The sequence below is a fragment of the Paralichthys olivaceus genome, chromosome 15, assembly GCF_024713975.1.
Source record: "Paralichthys olivaceus isolate ysfri-2021 chromosome 15, ASM2471397v2, whole genome shotgun sequence".
NCBI lineage: Eukaryota > Metazoa > Chordata > Actinopteri > Pleuronectiformes > Paralichthyidae > Paralichthys > Paralichthys olivaceus.
In genome coordinates, this window is record NC_091107.1 from 11235337 (window position 1) to 11254029 (window position 18693).

Consider the following 18693-nt stretch of genomic DNA (forward strand, 5'->3'; position numbering starts at 1 on the left):
ATCTCTGCCTTGAGTAATAAAGATTGAAAAAAATTAATGCGAAAGTCTTGGTTGTGTCTGTGAAGGAAGGACACTTGCTAGTTAGAGCAGAGTCATGGAAAAGACAGAATTAATATTTTGTTGACTGTCCGTGTAACCCTTGTCCAATTTTCTATGATTTAAAATTGATCTTTCAATTTTCCTATGGCTAATCAAACTGATATGAATCCCAGACCATTTCAGCCCATAACTTCTTATCATGTTTCAAATAAACACACATTCTATGATCAGCATTTCAGTTTAATTAAATTATTTTTTTGTATGTATATTGGCAATGATGCCAGTTATATACACCTAACTAATTCTGCCTGATTAAAATAAACGTTGGTGTACTCAGGCATACTGGCTTGTCAGAGCGTGAGATAACCTTTAAGTTATTCATATTCAGTTCCAGTTTATTCAGAGCGTATTTCTTTGTTGTTAAACACCCACAGGGAAAAAAACATTCAGAGCATCTCCTCTAAGGTTATTAATATTTTTACTGAGTTTAATGTTTTTTTGTGCCTAATAAAGCTAAAGAAATTCATTCATTTTAAAATTTGTGATTGTTCCATCAAAATTATTTTAACAGTATAACACAGGGACAGGCCGATACAACTACATACAATTTATTATAATATAGTAAGTCTTAACAGGACAATACCAGGGTTTCCACTACATTCATTTTACAGCGGTGGCGGCCTGCATACAGGAAACACTGCAACACTGTCATATAAAGAATAAATAAAACAGTTAACAGATTTGAGTTTATCAAAGAATTATAAATTAACATGACACATATCACATTCTTATAAAATTCCTTAAACAAAGCAAATCCTGAAAAGTACATTTTCAAGTTTACGCATGTATCAACTTCGTCTAGTCTGACTCTGAGTTTGACTTTGACTGCATTTTCCAAAATGGTCTTTACAAACAGACAGACTCAAACAACAAGGACCTGTTTTCTTTGAGAGCATTTTCCACTGCAGTTCAGCAGCTTCCTTTACCGTGAATCCAAACTCAGCATTGTTGAATGTAACGCCTGGGCATATGCTGTGGAAGAGACAAATGTGACTCAAGTGTTTTATAAATTTCATGTATATTTCCACTGAAGCTCAATGTTATAATGTAGGGAATGGCGAAGCCGGTGATGGTGTGTGCGCTGTGTGTACCTTTGGGATTGTTGTGGAAGACACAGTTGTTAGCACAGGTGTCGGGGTGAGAGTCCCAGAAAGAGGAGGCACAGCAGCAGAGAGGAGGGGGCTCCAGTTTCTCCTGCGACAGTCTCTCCTTCATCTGAGCTTTCAGGGCGTCAATGAACCTGCAGAGTTACAATCAGTCCATTTTTCAGAACAGCGTCAACTTCAAGAAGCCATTAAAATCTTAGGCTGTACATATAGTTTTGGTTTGTTTGGTTCTGGACATGGAAAACAAACAAACATTCATTTTAGTTCTGACCTGGTTTGTGTTCATACTGACTTTACAAACAAAACTAATGGACTGATAGGTCTGTAAATCATTGGATGGTTTTACTTTGTATCACATCTTTCAGAGAGATGTTACAAATCAAATTCAATATTAACCGTATTATTTTGAAAACTATAAAAACTTCTACCTGTTTAGATTCTGTCTGATCATATTTTGCATATACGTAATAGCAGTAACTCACAAGTGTAATCTCCATGAATTACCTTGTAGCTACTTTGTGTTTTTCCTTTTTTCTCCTCTGCAGCTCCACAGCTCTCTCTTCCTCCTCAAGCCTCAGTCGTTCCACAATCAGCAGCTCTCTCTCCTCCAGCTTCTGTCGGGCCTCCACGAGCTGCCGAGCTCTCTCCAACTTTCTCTCTTCCTCCAGACGAATCTGTTCTTTCTCTGCTTTGATCCTTCATTGAGGACAGACACATTTGAAAGGAAAGTCTTACTGAGGCTGAACGACTTCATCAATTCGTATTAATGTACCAGTATTTTAGAATGGAAATGTAAATATGTTCTAAACACTTCTGTAGCTTAAATATGGTTTAATACACTACTTAAGGTAGATCTTCAACAAAGTCATCATCACACAGAAACATAGTATAGGGTCATATTTGAGCAAAATAATAATAATACAATAATAATAATAAGTAATATTCATCACCACTGTATTCTATGATAAAAGACTCAAACTGAGCTGAATTCATGCTGCTGTTCTTCATAAAAACATTCTACAGCCATCTTTCAGAGCTACAGAGGGTTGTTATTTCATATTCTGATAGTTTGGGCATTAAATCACTTTAAATATCCAAAATTAGAGAAGTGGTCACCTTGCGGTTCTCTTCAGGTGTTTCCTGTACTGATTGTTCTCCTTCACTTGCTCCCTCTCAGTGCTCATGAAGTGGCGGCGCTGCAACAGGAACTGAGACTGACGCTGCACACAGAGAAGCAAGCTATCTGTGACATTTGCTTTGACAGAGTTTGCACAAGTTAAGTCAAAGGTTCATGACATTGTCTGGTGTCTACCTGTCTTCTCAGTTCCTCCTGCTCAGTCAGAGGCCACAGGACCTGTGTTTCTCTGAGGCTGGACTGGGAACCAGGATCAGGCTGTGATTTGTCTGTGTCCCACAACACATGTCCACTGACCTGAAACATACACACAGTCAAAACAGGTTCAGTAGGTTTTGACTGCTGACCAGTTCTAGTTAGTATGAATGCACCGGGCTGCCAATATCCAGTTATTATTTTTACATCTTAATCGTCCTCACTTTATCAGTAAGAATGTTAGCTCTGTTTAAATGTAAGAAATGACTATGCCTTATTACTTTATTGCTGAAGAAACTATATTTTGTGTTTTCAGATTTTATACCTGTAATAAAAACCCACAGACTTGGGGCTAAGTCACACAGTCAGCGTCTTTAAGTTAATGTTCGGTTGAGATCTGACAATGCTTGCAAAGGAGGCACAATATATCACAGGTGGAGCAGCAGCATCTGCTATTTGATCAAACGATAGATTTGTAAGACTATTCAACACAAAATCTCCACAGCAACATTCATCAACCATTTGCGTCTGGGTTAGAGTGTGAATAAAAGAGGCCAGGATTAAACTGCACTGTTGACTGCTGTTGCTCCCTGTTAGTAGCCTGAACCTGTGGTGAATCACATGATGTTAGAGGGAAATGGAAATTATGAGGATATATTTATCATTAACCTTGTTTAGTTCCATTATGTCATTATCAGTTACAACTTGTGCTGTAAACTTTGATACAACTGAACTTGACTCATTTTCACACTTAACGTAATTATACTCTGCAGTTTAAAGGCGATATCAAAGTCATAAAGTTTGAGCAATTTGGATTTCTGAGTTCACAAGAGAGAGAGTTTTTACAAAAGCTTTACTAAACTCTATGTTTAGTATAGCACTGGAACACAGTACTCCTACACAACTTTTCAAACTTTTAAGACATTCATTAACTCACGTTATTAGTTTCCCATCAACTATCACATAAAAAAAAATGTTCAAAGCATCAGTTTCAGTACCGTTAAAATGAAACACCTGAGTCATTTCAGAAGTTACTTAGGAACATTATCAAAGAAATGAATATCAAACGTAATATTTCCTACATCTGTGTGTTTTAGTCTATGTTTATTTATATTTTGACAAATCTATTTGACAAAACTATGAACTCAGACGCTGAGAAGATGGTGTGTGTGTGTGTGTGTGTGTGTGTGTGTGTGTGTGTGTGTGTGTGTGTGTGTGTGTGTGTGTGTTTCAAGCAAACTGTCTCTGTGACTACTCACTGCTGAAGACAAAAATCCGTATTACTATGTAAATATTAACATTTTTTTTAATCTGTTCATCCGACTACATTTTCTATATATATATTCAAATAATTGATTCTTGTAATGAATATGAATAAATTACCTTTAAATCCATCTAAAATCATTTTTAAAGAACGTCTACAGAAAAACAGAAAAGCCATCAACATGGAATACAGAGTAAGCCATGATGAAAAGCTGCTGCACCCCTGGAATTCATTAACCTTCTGCTGAACAAGGGGACAATCATGTTGACTGGTGAAGAAGTGATCCTCTCCCTCTTCCTCTCTCTGAACATACTCCTCCTCCTCGTCCTCTTCCTGCTCTGGTCTTTGCATGGAATATTCAGCTTTCTTTTGGGAACAGAGGAAAAGGTATCCATTATACCCTGTGTGTGCAATGAGCAACTATACGTTTTTTAAAAGAGGAAGAAGTGTGATGCTCACATGTCTGGTTGGAGAGATGTTCCATTTGCCTCCAGGAAGGTCTGACTTTGTTCCTCCATGAGGGCTCATCTGACAGGAGGCCAGTCTGAGTCTGACCTGCCTCATGCCTTCACAAGACTGGAAAATCATGGAAATAAATAATCCACTGAATTAATCACTGTCACATTATTTTCTTACTCACAGAAGGAAACAGTGTAATAATTCTCACTCCCAACAAGATACTCTGTAGTGAAGGAAATAGGACACATACGGCTGACTGAATCATTACAAGAGGATGATAGAAAACATACTTGAATTGTTGGTGTAATAATAGTAAAGCTAGTTTTAGTTATTTAAAAAAAAAAAATCATACCAGAAACAAATTGATGAAACTGTACTATGATGGAAAATGTTTTGCAACATAAACTTTTGCAATTGTCTCAAATTTATATATATTATCTGAGCTGCAATTTCTTCATTTCTTTATTTTTAATAGTGAGTAATATTTTTCTGACAAAAATCACTCTTGTATGTGATAGTTAAACATTTCTTTCTAAAACCTTGGGCCTTAAACTGATGTAAAAGCTTCCAGTCTTTTGGTCTCCGTATGTCTGCCATACAATCTTGAACCTTGCTGTAAAGATTTGCTCTCAGTCAGACACAAAAGCAGTGAGGTCAAAGAGTTATGTTGAGTGATAAGGCCTGGTCAACAGTCAGCACTTTAGTTCATCCCAGAGGAGCTGGGTGAGGTTGAGGTCAGAGCTTTGAGCTGGCAAGTCAAGTTTGTTCGCATCAAGCTAGGACAAACATTTCCTTAAGGGCCTGACTTTGTGAACAGGGGAACTGTTATATTGACAAAGGGGCTTCCCAAAGCTACAGCCTCAAAGGTAAAAGTACAAAGTGGCATGTGGGAATGCGCTTTAGGCCATTTTCTCTATGATATCGAATTAGGCCATATTTGTCTTTGCCATACATTTTTTTATAATATGAATGTGTGGGGGACACAATTTACAATAAAAATATATTGTATAAAAAAAGTATCAACCAGATAAAATCAAATATCTTCAGTAGTTTTCTGGAAGACACACATCACACAGGAAAATAAAAATGTGATTACTTTGCTTAAACTTCAATTATTCATTCATGCTCTATTGTGGTAATGTTATGCAATACCCTCTCACCTCCTGAGAGCTCCTCTCCATTACCCTCTGTCGTATAGCAGCTCCTGCAGACATCACCTTCTCACCAGCAGACACATGCTGGGTCCACACTCGATATTGTTGTTGTGGGATTCTCCTATTAGGTTTAACCTGGACATAAAATTGCATGCAATGTGGTTCTTGTTTATCTGGTTCAACACGAATCTGGACAAACTGACTGCACAATGATTTTTATATGAAGGCTTGCTCTATTTCTCTGTTTCAAATCAATATGAATTGAACACCTTTATGTTTTGGGTGGTTTTTGGATAAAGGACTTGAAAGAGATTGGAGTGATGAGCATTTTCACTATTTTCTGACACTTAACAGAACAAATGTTTAATAAGGTAATCCAAATAAAAGTCACAGTCACCTCAGCCCTTGGTTGATTTTTAGGAGTTAATGTGATTTCATCACACTTCATTATCAGTCATCTTTACCATTAGCTCAGTTTGAGGCTGCTGTCTCTTCCTGAAGACTTGGGCTTGCTGTGCCACTCGGTGGCGCACTTCATCTTGAAATCGTCGAAGGCTCTCTTCGTTCTCCCTCCTCTTCTCAGCCTGAAGCTCCTCAGTTATCAAAGCAAGAGTCTAAACCAAGACAGGAGAGAACTGTCTGTACTACAAAAGCAACAACCACTACTCTCAATTCATGTGACTTAAATGTCTTCTTCATATTGTATGTTTTAGTTCAATACATTTAACATATATATATATATATATATATATATACAGCTGTGGCACAAAGAAAAGCCTTGTCAACAACACAACTTAATACATGTCTGCAGACTGTCTGCTCCTCCTCAGCCTCTGAAGGGAAGTGTCCGTGTCAACCAGGGGGAAACTATTTGGTCATTAGCGGTTAAGTCCCACACTTACAGACGGGTGTTCCTGGAAGTCTTCTCCGTCTTCCACCCAGGCTCCCACCGCCACCACAGCCGGGTTCCTCTCCGCCAGCACCCTGTTAGCTCTGGGGGCTCGGTGCTCCTTTCTGCGGTTGACTGGAGCTTTGTTCCGGCCGTTGGTGGAGGCTATGACCCGGCTAGCACTCATAGCTAGCCTTGCTAACCAGGCTAATGTAAAGTGCTTCTAATTCACGGCTAAAACAGCCTCTCGGCTCGGTCGACTGTTTGATGCAGGTGGATCGTGAAGTGGTTCAACGACAGGTGGGAAATAAAAGGTAGAAATCAGCTGTCGTTTGTTTTTGTTCTGCAAACATCAACAGGTCGGTTTGACTTTCGCTCACTTCGTCTTCTTTCACCTTCTGTTGTTTCTCAAACTGCTCACTGGCTCATTGCTGCCCCCGTGAGGCCAGGATGACACATTGTGAGGATCATTATGCTCTGATCAGCTTTTATGGACAAGTTTGGAATTGGATTGTAACTCTGGGTTGTAGTGGCTCCCTGTCGACATGCACATAATAACAGTGTTCTGGGAGCTACATATGGACAACAACAAGGACGACTAGAACTAGCACACTGCTGTTGTATGCTTTGTGTTTAAATAAATAAAACATATTGACTATTGACAATGATCAGATATCGCTCACAGCAGCAGATGGTGTTAAATGAAGCTTCAATAATGATTTTTTCTGAGACTACTTTCAGCTACAGAATGAGACACATTTTATGCTTCAGTAAGTTTTTGAAGCAGCTAAAATGGTTTGTGGGATTTACTTAAAACTTATGTGACTGAAGGAAATGGTGTGTCTCATTAATGAGTTTTTAAAAGTTTGCGGGCGACAATGGAGTTCTAAAGCACAGAGGAATGAGATACATTACGTCTTCGATGACACAGATGTTAGCAGGATCCTTTTATTGTTAGTTTTGGTTTTTACATGAATATGTTGACAGTTAGAGGAGTCAGTCCCATGTCACTTTTATATTTAGCAAAATAAGACTAAAAGCCTGAGGATGTCGTTGATCCAAAGCTCAAACTTTGGCTTACGACCAAATACTACCTGTTGGTAGCGCTGTTCAATAAATCATAAACATGAACAGCAGAATGGTGAATGACAATTATAATTCCCCTCTCTTTACAAACTAATGGGATCTCTTATTAATGGAATGACACCAGTATTTATTTTTTCTTTATTTTAGAAAATGACAGTATTTTATCAGAGGAAAACATACTTTAATTGCACCACTCAGTGTGCAACATTTTCAGATATAGAGATTACTCTGAATGTCAGTGGTTTTGATAAACTTGCGGAGGACATCTGTATTCGGAGACGAGTCCAACTTTGAAGAGAAAGAGATTCAGCGGATTAAAATGTGAAGTCAGAATAACAAGAGATCTCTGTTATGTTTTAATGGTGATTTAATGAGGCCATGATCACGTCCACATCACCATGCCAAAGGACGTTCACTGAAGTACACTGATACAAGTACAACTCATTTCATGAGATGGAGGCATGCTGCACTACTAACCCCTGAACATGGAGCATTTCCATGACCATGGATCAGTAGATAAACAAAATTTGAATTTGCTACTGCACTGAGTGCCACTCAAACTGGCTACTTCTGCATAGAAAAAGGAGCCAATCCACATTGGTTTCATTCTCTCTGAAAATGACTGACCCCTGGCCTTCCAACAGATCACTCAGAGATGAAAAAGATTAGAAGCTCACCTGTATGGACTTCCCAAGCTTGGTTAGTGCAGGCTTGTAGGTCTCCATGGTGACAGAGTCAGGGCCGATGACGTCACTGTAACACTGGTAAACGACAGTGGCGATGCGGTGGACCTGGCTGTGGTTCAGTACTGATGAAACAGCATAAAGCAGAAGAATTTAAAAATCTGAATGGATGAAGACTAGACTGTTTGACATGAGGAGGGCAAACTCTCCTCAGTCCTCAGTGACCAAGACTAGAGCTCTTTACACATGTTCTTTCAACTATCAATGTCTTGGGTGCACCAAGACTAAAATCACCAAATCAGGATGCAAGACTGTGTTCTGAGTGAGTGGAGAGGAGCCTAATGGTGCCACATTTCATTCACTTGGCAGGTACTTTTTTGTTCAAAGATACTTCGGCCATTAAGACAAGACAAATCTGGGTTTGGTGTCTCACTCAAGGACACTTCAAAAGGAAGTTTGATTGATTATTCTATTCAACCAGATATGTTGGATCAGTCTTTGTTATATAAGCCATTTCATTTGTAGATCCCAAATACACACATTGCAACTTTACATTTTTTATTTAAGAAAGTGATGCCAATCCGCACAACTTATTACCACAACACAACTGACACAACAATGTCCTTTTATAAGCCTAAAAGAAAGAAATGCCCACCTAGAGCAATAAGATACTCCAGAGAAGTGGACATGGGTGTGAGTGCAATTCTCTAGTATTACTTTTTTAAACAAGCAGAGCATTATGACCAATGAGCTGCGCATCTTTAAAGTGTTAATACGGTTTTCTGAGTGTTTGCAAGTGTGACAGAGGAAAAGAGATTGGAGCCCAGGCAATGAGAGAAGTTGGTACCTGCAGCTGGAAGCCCAGTTATTATGTTGGGCTGCTCCAGTGATTGGCAGACCGGCTGACCACTGAATGTACCGGTGTGGAGAGAGCGCAGGAAGGGAGCGGAGCTGGTGCACAGATAGTCTGCTGTCTTGTAATCAGCCACAGAGCTATCTGATAACACTGTCACGTTCAGCTCTCTGTGCTCAAGACAATCAAAAACCTGGATGAGACAAAGAAACACAGTCAGTACAACACAACATCATTTTTACAGTGGTAATCAACCTGAAGAATTCCTGCATGTTTGACTATTGACTATTGTAGTTCAACAATAAGTAACCACGCTTTTAGACACTGACGTGCTGCTATGTGACTGTCTAGTTACTGGGTAAAAAGGCAAACCTAATTAAGTTGCCACTGAGTTTATAAGTAATGACAAAGAATTTGATTATTTACAGCAGAGTAGCTCATTTAGTTTTATGTGTGTCTAAGCGATAATAACAATTACAATTTACAGAACAATAATTCTGAGTATTATTGTATAAACATATCCCACCTTTTCTGTCCACTGAAAAAGCTGGTCTTCTGCGATGTAGGAAGTCACTTGGCATATCAAAACCTTCAAGGAAAAGAACGTGAGACATTTGTGGATCAAACTCATACTGGTGTCTGTGTGGTGTGAATCAAAGCCAGGAAATACTGATACCCTAATAAATGTCAAAACAAATGAACAAGTCCCTAATAGAGCCATTTTCATCAGGGTCACAGGCGGTTTGGGTTTTTCTCCACTTTGCATTTCTGTGATATTTTAATGTGGCGCAGTGCAACTCCCAAAGCAGGAGGAGAAACACAAACACGTGGAAGCTGTAAAGAGGATGAAGTAGACGTCTGGAGCAAATTCACTCAGTGGGAAATCTAGTGATTGTTTGCCAACAAAAGAAAACGAAACACTTGCACCACAATTACGGAATAATTATTTTCGTTATTGATTTAATGAGCAGATTATATTCTTGATGATCCAATTAACTAGTTTCTCTTTGAAAAATCAATAGCAATATCCTAGAGCACAAGGCAATGATTTCAAATTATGATGATTAGATTAGATTGTCAAAATAATTGCCAAATCATTTTTCTATTTAAAAAATATTTTTGTTCCTTAACAAACATACTCTTATCCAAGCAATCCTGCTTGTTGCACGTCATTTAACCTTCATTTTTTATCAGTTATTTACTGTCCATGGTCAATAAATGCAAAAACAGGCACAAAACTATTTAAGTTATTGAGAAATCTACAGATCAATGATAGACTGTCACATATCTGTGGTCCACAGCTGCATCAGACTGTATAAAGGCTCTCTTCCTTCCGCTCATTAAATCTTTGCAGCAATTTAAAGCAGCAGGAGCAGAAATGTGTGATAAATCTGAAGGCTCCTCAGAAGCACAGTGCTATCACACATGGCTGCTGACTATGTTTATCTTGCTTAAACCGTGTGCGAAAGACATCGGGCTGAGAGAAACTACATCCACCGCTGCACGCATCAGAGCGATTGGTTATAACTCTGAGCTGTGGATAGCGAGGGCTCATTAATCCTGTGTGCCGTGGCCTACTTTCCAACTTTTACATCTGAAGTGGGGCTCCATTTCTTTTCTCAATATACGTTACAGTGCAAACGCTACAGGATCACATAAGTAACATATGATGTGATCATATATAAAATAGGACACAGTACACTGGAGATTGCAGTATGTGCTAACATTTAAATGGCTTCACAAACATATTGTTTTTTTAATTTGTTTCATTTGTCATTCCGCAATTCTTACATTTACCCACCAATGTATTCATTTTTCTCTCATATCTAGCAATTACCTGGACACAGCCAAAGTAATATTCTCTAAATATATACGAGTTCGGCTAATCAGGAGATCAGGACCATCTCATTTAACTGAATGATCCTTGAGTTTGCAGCAGCCTGGTGCCTTTTGTGGGAATAATGAAACAACAGACACATTCTGAAGTGATGTTCTCAGCTAGTTTGTCACTCACTGATGGGTTCTCCTTGTGTCTGTAGAAAACACATGCTGAATCCTTGCTGGTTTGTCCAGCTTGGCTCCTCTCGTTCCACACTGATGCATGACCCACTGTGTCCCAGTTTGCAGAGGTGAGAACGTACACTGACAGAAACCCTGTGAAGACAGAGCCTCTCAATACTTAACAATGGCTCACATGGGAATTTGTTTGATTGTTTTAGACCCTTAGTTTATTTTCTGTGTCTGACATGCACTCAAATATAATATGAAGACGCAGAGAACTACATTACATTTTTCTCACAGCGGACAGACAATGGGAAATGTTTAAAAAAGCAACCATTGCACAAAATAGGTTCATGAACCAAAGCAGTAAAGCTGCGGGCCATAAAGTAGAAAAATAAACTGAAAGGTGCTAAAACGCATATGTGGGGGTTTCTCACTATGAGCGACACCTTTCACATGGAGTATTTCACCCAATTTATATGATCCATAGTTAATCATAAATGTTAAAGGTGTAAAATCTTAGCATTTAATCATATTAATTCTGTTTGTATTGTTTAACTTAAAGGTTCAGTGTGTAGAATTCAGTGACATCTAGAGGTGAAGATGCATGTTGCAGCTGAATACTCCTCATGTCACCTTCCCCTTCCAAACATGAAAGAGAACCTGTGGGGAAGTTCAGTTGTCATGAAAACTCAAAAGGCTTTAGTTTGTCCAGTTTGGACGACAGTAAATAACATGGCGGCCTCCACTAAGAGGACCCCCCTCCATGTAAATATGGTCAAGAAAAAAACAATTCATACGATTTAGATGAAACACACCAGTGAAAACATCACTCGGATTATTTTATATACAATTTCTGCCAAAAATTACTTTCACCTAAATCTTACACACTGATCCTTTAAGGTAAAAGATGTTGCCCTCTAGACAATAGATTGTGATAAACAAATTATGTGCATATCTATGTTCACAAATTATCATCTTTAAAAGCGAAAGCAGAACCATGTCTGTTGTATGATATTATTGTATTATTATTATTATGTGGTATTAAAAGGACTCATCACAGGTAAAGTAGCACTCAGCTCGAGCTACTTACTGGCAGCGTTGTGTCCCACAGCGAGGATGAACTCAGAACACGGCAACTTGTTTCCAGACTTGAGTGAATCTGAGACTTCAGGGCTCCAGTGCAGATGAACCTCCCTGATGAAGAGAGACGGGGTCGGAGAAGTAGGGACAGTTTAAGAAAAAACTTCAGCAGCAGGGCTGTGGCACAAAATGACCAGTATATACAACTGAACACACACACATGGTACATATTAAGAGAACAATCTAAAAAAGGAGTGAAGCAACAGGATGACAGGCCTCAAGAGGTCAATGAATAGTTTAACGAGTATGAATGATCATCATGTGCTTTGACTTGCTATTGTCCTGAAATGTTAGACAGAGCTCTGCACCTCCATCATCAAAACACCACCATCGCTGTGACTCATCTCTCCAGTGCAGACCCTGAGACATAAAGTAGACCCCCACCGTGATAGTGTTATTACTGCTAATCACAGCTAAGCACCATACTGTCACGTTAGCTAATCAGCATAGAAGAATGGGAGCCACTCATAAACTAAACTAATAGATAGTTTACATGTGTAGCTGTCTGAATGATCTCCATGCTTTCTGACTTGTCACTTCCCGTGTGTGTGCTAGCAGGCTAACGTTATCCACCTCTTTTCCTCCAGCTCTCTGCGGATTTGTTCGTCCTCCTCGTTCTCCTCAAGCTCCTCTTCGTCTTCCTCCACAGCCCGAGAATACACCGACAGCACCTCGCCGAAAAACGTCGCCATGCTCACTGCGTTCCCAGAAGAAACCGAAAGTTTGCCTAGTGATTCAGATGCACACTCGCAGCCATGACAGACGAGCGCCACTTCCGCCCGCAGCGACGCCCCTTCAGAGTAAAAACCCCGGAATACTTCAGAATAAAAGCATAGTTTACTCAACCCTATGAGACAAGGGGTTGGGGAGATGGAAAGAAAAGAAAGAAGGAAGAAAGAAAGAAAGAAAGGAAGAAATGTAGGAAGGAATTAAGGAAGGGAAGAAGGAAACAAAGAAAGACAGAAAAAAAGAGAGAAATAAAGGAAGGAATGAATCAAGGAAGAAAGGAAGTGAGTAAAAAAAGAAAGAAATGAACCAAGGAAAAAAGAAAGAAAGAGGGAAGGAAGGAAGTGGGGAAGAAAGAACGAGGTAGGGAAGGTAGTAAGGAAGAAAGAATGAAAGGAAAAGAGTGATAATAGAAACAGAGAAAGAAAACATTTTATTAAACATGGAGGAGTTATGTGTGTATAGAAAAATATTCATGTGCCCCACTGGGAGAAAGATATTGATTTATTCACACATCTTTTAAAATACATTTTAAAATAAGGTACCTGGTCAAAGGTTTTAGAGATGCATCTTGAAATATCCTCTAGTGAAATAAAAAACAATATGGCTTCATCATGCATCATTTAATATAAAAAGAATACGTTCAAGCCTGTCTGAAAACAAGACTCACATCACCACATGTTGGTGGGAAGAGTTTTCAGTCATTGCAAATGTTCCTCTTGTCAACAGTGCTCCTATAATCCCTGTGGTCCTTCAGCATGAAATTCCCTGTTCATGTTTCAAGCTGCACTTCAGCTCAGCACAAAACACCATCTAGAAAAACACTCAGAGAATTTTGTACAAAAAAAGGGACTAAGTTTAGAAGATACCGACATGATTTGATTAACTAAATTGGCTGGAACCTCACGTTATCTGCTGCTAAACTTAAAATGCATTTTCACACAGATTTTCTCCTCCATCATTTGTATTTGAATTCTACTTGGACAAAACCTTTTCAGGGCCTGGGAGAATTATTACAGAGAGTAATGATAATTATTTCAGAGAGTAATGATAATTATTTCAACGTGCATATGATAGAATTGAAAACAAACATGTCCTTTAGCACCACTATATTTATCTCAAAAGATAAGATGTGACAAAATATTTCAAATGCACAGACACACATCAGCTCAAATACAATGTATACATGCAACACCAGTGGCTTCACATTGTCCCAGTGGGAAGCTCAAAGCCAGGGCTGCATGCATGAGTACTGCCTGTCCAACATATTTCTGCCTGAGCTGTTCACTTAAATCTATGAATGATTTAAAGCCAAGACTCTCCAGTGGATCCACATTGTTGCATAGTTATACAATATATAGGGGCTTGAATATGACTAACGATTAGTGTAGGGATGTTTGATATGCTATTTTTGTGCCGTGTGCCAATCAAGAATAAACCTCCACCAGCGTCTTACTGGTGATACATAATTTACAAGATTGCAACGAAGCAGGAAAGCAGGGTTTCTACAGGACGCTGGCAGATCATCTCCAGCTGTATATCTATCTGGAAACAAAAGCCAAGTCATGTTAGAGCAAATTGGCTTCAAGTTGACTGCAGAACATCCATCCTTTCCATTGTGTTGTATAATTCATTTTCCTGTAAGCTGTGCCCTGGGAGATGAGGGACAAACAGAAATGTGATGACATCAGCACGGCCATAAACATACTTCATTGTCACCAGAAAATGCCTGGTGTTGGAAAGACAAATTGGATTGCGGCGCAAAGCCTGGAGTGGAATAGAGAGTAAGCTCTATTACCAGCACAGTGCAATAATGTAGCAGGAGGCCATAAAGTAAAAAAAGAAAGGTTTCCTGTCACAAAATGGAGAATCATGCTAGGAGGAAGCTTCGGGCCACTGTTAATATAATTGATGGAGTGGAGGGAGAGTGGGGAGGGAAAGCCTCTAGGTTCAAGACAACAAGAGTGGAGCGTCAACAGCAGGACAAACTACTGGGAATGCCACAATGGCAACTGACCATAAAAAAAGGAAGAGGACCGGATTGTCACAGGACAAGTCTTTGTTTGGCTGAGGATGGTGACAGTTGTTTGTCTGACAATTTGGTCAAGAGCAGCAGATCCCGCCTTCTACTGCACATTACAAGCCCGAGTATGCACAGTGGTGATTTGGGAATCGAGCCACAGTGTCGAGATCCTGCCGACGGAGGCATTTGACCTATTGTTTGTCAGTCTCAGCTGTCAATCGCGACTTTTCACCCCATTATTACATATAATGACAGAAAACAGTTTTTAGAAAAATGTGACTGTGGAGGTCCTTCACCTCCACAGTGACTTTTAAACTTTTTTAGTTTGGTCCATCTCCCATCCACTAACATGGAGTTCATGACTTATACTGCAGTTGGCGACACGGAGCGATCAACACATTTTGGCTTCTCGCCGCCATATCTCATCCACAATCTATAGTTGAATAATGTGCACAAATTATAATAATATAATTCAATATATAATCATCTAAAATGAAAGGACACAAAATGGGGATTCCTGCATTTTAAATTTGAGAATAGATGAGATTTTAATCTTTTTTGACATACTGAACTTAGAGATAAGAGAACTAACAACAACAAAAAACATACACAAAACATTTTTTTGTTCTACATTGTTTTTAATCTAGGCTTATTAGCACTCAGTTGCTATTGATGAGCTCAGAAGGTTTCTAATCATTTCGTTTGTGATAATCATTTCTTGAATAACTCTACAACATTATTTTGAAGTTGTATTTATTTTTATATTTTTTCATCAACTTATGCTTCCCTTAAAATGAAAGGAAAGCATATGTTTTACCATACAGCATTACATAAATGAATCATTAATACTGCAATACACTTCAGTAGGTGTTATTTTCATACGATTTTGTGTAGGGGTTCAAAAGGTGCATGACGCCTGTTTAAAGCAGCCCAGGGGTTGTTAAGAAAATGCTACACGAGACCACTGAGTGTTCATCAGTCCACACATTTGTTTCTATATTTATAGTTTCAGCTTTTCACACAACACCTCCACCATGCACCCATTTTATCAGACCACCTACAAACAGTCACATCTACACGCAGGGGCAATTTAAAATGTGCACTCCAGCTCGGCTGCACGATTGTGGGTTGTGGGAGGAAAGTGAAGTGCCTGGAGGAATCCCACGCAGACACACAGCGAACATGCAAACCCCACACGGAGAGGATCAGTTGCTTAGGAACAGAATTGTTCCCCAACTGTGGGTGTGATCGTTTCTGAGCAAGGTGTGGGTTTTATTCATTTGAGCTTTTGTGTAAATGGAATGGGGCTGTGATAATGCTCACAGTGACATGAGGTGGGTGGAAAAGGTGAAACGCTGCTGATGTGCCATCCACCAGCTGAAGAAGACATCAATATGATGTCAGAGAGAAACATTTACAACAGGGATGTTTGTAGACTGACAGATCATACTTTTTTAAAATTTCAATTTTAAAGGACTTACTGAATAAAAGTGTATAATTTTCCCTCAAAGTACAGTCCCAATTTGATAGTTTATTAGCTCCAAAACACCTGACTGATATATATTCTTTGTTCTGAAAAGTGTGGAAGCAGAAACAGTTACCTGTGCTTTTACATCCTATTTTTGAGTTCATAAAATAATTATCAGAGACTGTCAGATACATGGACACATCTTCAGAGGATTGTCAAGGATTGGACGTAGACAAGAACTTGAAGCTGAAGATGTAAATGTAAAAAGAAAAGATTTGAGAGTAAATCTATACAACTAAGCAAGAAAAACTATTGCATTCTGCCAGCCATGATTTTCTTACCCCAACTTTTGTGACATAATCTTGTTCTTTTGTTGAGTTTTTTTTTTGGCAGTCGATAAACAATGAATTGGTGCATTACCGCCACCAATTTACCCTTTGAGTATTGTAGGGGGGCTGGAGCCAAACCTGTCAAAATGTGGGCCAATTCTCAACACGATCCTGAATTAGTTCCGCACCGTCACCGTCCTGGGGGAAAAAAGGCATCAGAAACAGTGTCAACAGCTATTTAAAGGATATTCATGGCCATATGTATGTTCAACTTGTAATCGCTTCTTCGGTCAACACTAGCTGTGAAGAGATTTTTAGAGTAGAAATGAAGGACAAAATCATGCCCTACACCCTGAATAACCCTCACGTCCTCCACATGTTTCTGACCCCTTCCTCTTCTGTCATTACTCATACTGTCACTACTGTCAAATAAAGCCAAAAATAATGATGATAATGTTAAAAAACTAAATAGTCATCATCACTTCCTTTCAAGTAGCTAACTCTCCTTTACAAAACCATGATATGCTGTCCTGTACATCTTCATTTAGAATGCAGAAATGTGAGATCCTTTTTACAAATGCACACGCTTTGTCACACACTAATGCTTGGGGACAGGGTAATCGTCGAGCACAGAGAAAAGTCAATTTGTGGAAGACATTTTCTCTCTGCGCGCGCAACAGCCTCATTCATTCTTTCCTAAAGCTATTTCTGCTGTGCACAAAGGGAAAGTTAGGCTGTGTCTGTTTGTGTGTGTGTGTGTCTGTGTGTGTGTGTGTGTGTGTGCATGCATGAGTGCATGCATGGCAAACCAGCTTTTGTGCAATTCATTATAAATTCTGCTGACAGAGACTTGCGGTGAGAGCAGTGGTGTGTGCGTGGAGGGAATATCAAGAGGACTGCTCCTGCTCGGTGATGGCCTGCAGCTCTAAAGATATCAGCTCCTTCATATGAAGATGCATTTAGGACCCCCCCCCCCCCCCCCCCCCCCCCCCCCCCGCTTTCTCTCCTTCCCCACCATTAGCATTTAGGCCCACAAACCTTTCTCATTACAGTTAATAATCCTGATTAACACAAGCTGCAGTCAGCTTGGCTCGGTAATGGGCAGACACAATGCAAAGTGTCATTAAGGAAGAGAAAAATGGTCTTTCAGCTTTCAGTCATAGTTTGGGTTTATAATGAAGCTGTTAATCATCCTAACTATAAAAAAATCTTTTCAACTTTCAAGGAATCCCATCGAGAGCCACAAGGACGTTTAAAGCTGCTATAATCAATATTTTTTTATCACCAATCAATCAAGTGACTGTGTAATGTAATGATTGTCACTCATTGTGGCAAACTCGCAGAGGGTTACCACTTGACTGTGCAGTTCCTCTCAGCTCTAGTGAGTGTTTTCAACTATTTGTTTTTGGTTTTATGGTCTACAACCGCACTGCTGTGGTTCACTCCTTCATCGACCTGGTTTCCAGCCCCAGCAGGCAGAGAACAAGCACTGATAAACCAACAGCTGCTTGGTGCTGGGCAGGTAATGTACAGTGTGTGGAGGTGTGAAATTGGATGGGGTTGAAAATTCTCAAGCTGTTTTTTTCTTTATTCGTCACACAGCTAGTCCATCGCTCTTTGGGTGTAACACTGTGAAAAGCCTTTACATAGAGACTTACAAGTCTTAAATTGTGCACGATCATCTCTATACTGTCCTTACATCCTCTCATTTTCGATAATGGTTTTAAAAGCTACATTTCCTATGGTGTCCCACAGGGTTCAATACTAGGTTTAACCCACTTTTTCATCTTACAGGCTTCCATTCAGCCAAATTATTTAACTGCACAGTTTAAACACAAATGTACATATCACTTGCATCTGATGCTCTGAATTATTAACTGTGCCAAGAAGGTTATATTTTCATCAATGTCAGTAAATTTGTTTGATAGTTTGCAGGATTACACAAGATACTTTCCCATTAAATCCTGATCAGGAGTGATTCTGGAATTTTCTTCCCTTTCTTTAACAATGTGGAGTAGGGATGTTTGTTTAATATTTGTATTGATTTCCCCCAATGAGTAATTCATGGATCTTTAAGAAA

The 18693-nt window shown here is 39.3% G+C and overlaps 2 protein-coding genes across 4 annotated transcripts; both read right to left on the reverse strand.

Moving 5' to 3' along the window:
* Nucleotides 1-631: 631 nt before the first annotated feature.
* ccdc15 (coiled-coil domain containing 15) lies at nucleotides 632-6716 on the reverse strand. 2 transcript variants are annotated; one of them, XM_020085428.2, is made up of 10 exons: nucleotides 6315-6716; nucleotides 5877-6026; nucleotides 5419-5547; nucleotides 4259-4375; nucleotides 4037-4165; nucleotides 2518-2637; nucleotides 2322-2425; nucleotides 1710-1901; nucleotides 1191-1339; nucleotides 632-1071 (listed from the first exon to the last, which is right to left on the reverse strand). In XM_020085428.2, the coding sequence occupies exons 1-10, from the start codon at nucleotides 6486-6488 to the stop codon at nucleotides 1022-1024; spliced, it is 1314 nt and encodes a 437-aa protein (XP_019940987.2). In that variant the 5' UTR covers nucleotides 6489-6716; the 3' UTR covers nucleotides 632-1021. The 2 variants fall into 2 exon arrangements, with proteins under 2 accessions (XP_019940987.2, XP_019940988.2); XM_020085429.2 differs by lacking the exon at nucleotides 4037-4165 and having other exon boundaries at nucleotides 6315-6698.
* A 795-nt stretch (nucleotides 6717-7511) lies between these two features.
* Nucleotides 7512-12951, reverse strand: psmg1 (proteasome (prosome, macropain) assembly chaperone 1). 2 transcript variants are annotated; one of them, XM_020085517.2, is made up of 7 exons: nucleotides 12641-12951; nucleotides 12018-12121; nucleotides 10938-11077; nucleotides 9450-9512; nucleotides 8918-9116; nucleotides 8065-8195; nucleotides 7512-7675 (listed from the first exon to the last, which is right to left on the reverse strand). In XM_020085517.2, the coding sequence occupies exons 1-7, from the start codon at nucleotides 12757-12759 to the stop codon at nucleotides 7598-7600; spliced, it is 834 nt and encodes a 277-aa protein (XP_019941076.1). In that variant the 5' UTR covers nucleotides 12760-12951; the 3' UTR covers nucleotides 7512-7597. The 2 variants fall into 2 exon arrangements, with proteins under 2 accessions (XP_019941076.1, XP_069395746.1); XM_069539645.1 differs by having other exon boundaries at nucleotides 10938-11092; nucleotides 12641-12863.
* Nucleotides 12952-18693: the final 5742 nt, after the last annotated feature.

Coding starts and splice junctions, on each gene's coding strand:
- ccdc15 (XM_020085428.2), bottom strand. CDS start 6,488: ATGAGTGCTAGCCGGGTCATAGCCTCCACCAACGGCCGGAACAAAGCT. Junction 1,340..1,709: donor AAACACAAAGTAGCTACAAG/GTAATTCATGGA, acceptor GTAACTCTGCAG/GTTCATTGACGCCCTGAAAG. Junction 1,072..1,190: donor CTTCCACAACAATCCCAAAG/GTACACACAGCG, acceptor TCTCTTCCACAG/CATATGCCCAGGCGTTACAT.
- psmg1 (XM_069539645.1), bottom strand. CDS start 12,759: ATGGCGACGTTTTTCGGCGAGGTGCTGTCGGTGTATTCTCGGGCTGTG. Junction 9,117..9,449: donor TTTTTCAGTGGACAGAAAAG/GTGGGATATGTT, acceptor TGTCTCATCCAG/GTTTTTGATTGTCTTGAGCA. Junction 7,676..8,064: donor AGCTTGGGAAGTCCATACAG/GTGAGCTTCTAA, acceptor TTCTCTTCAAAG/TTGGACTCGTCTCCGAATAC.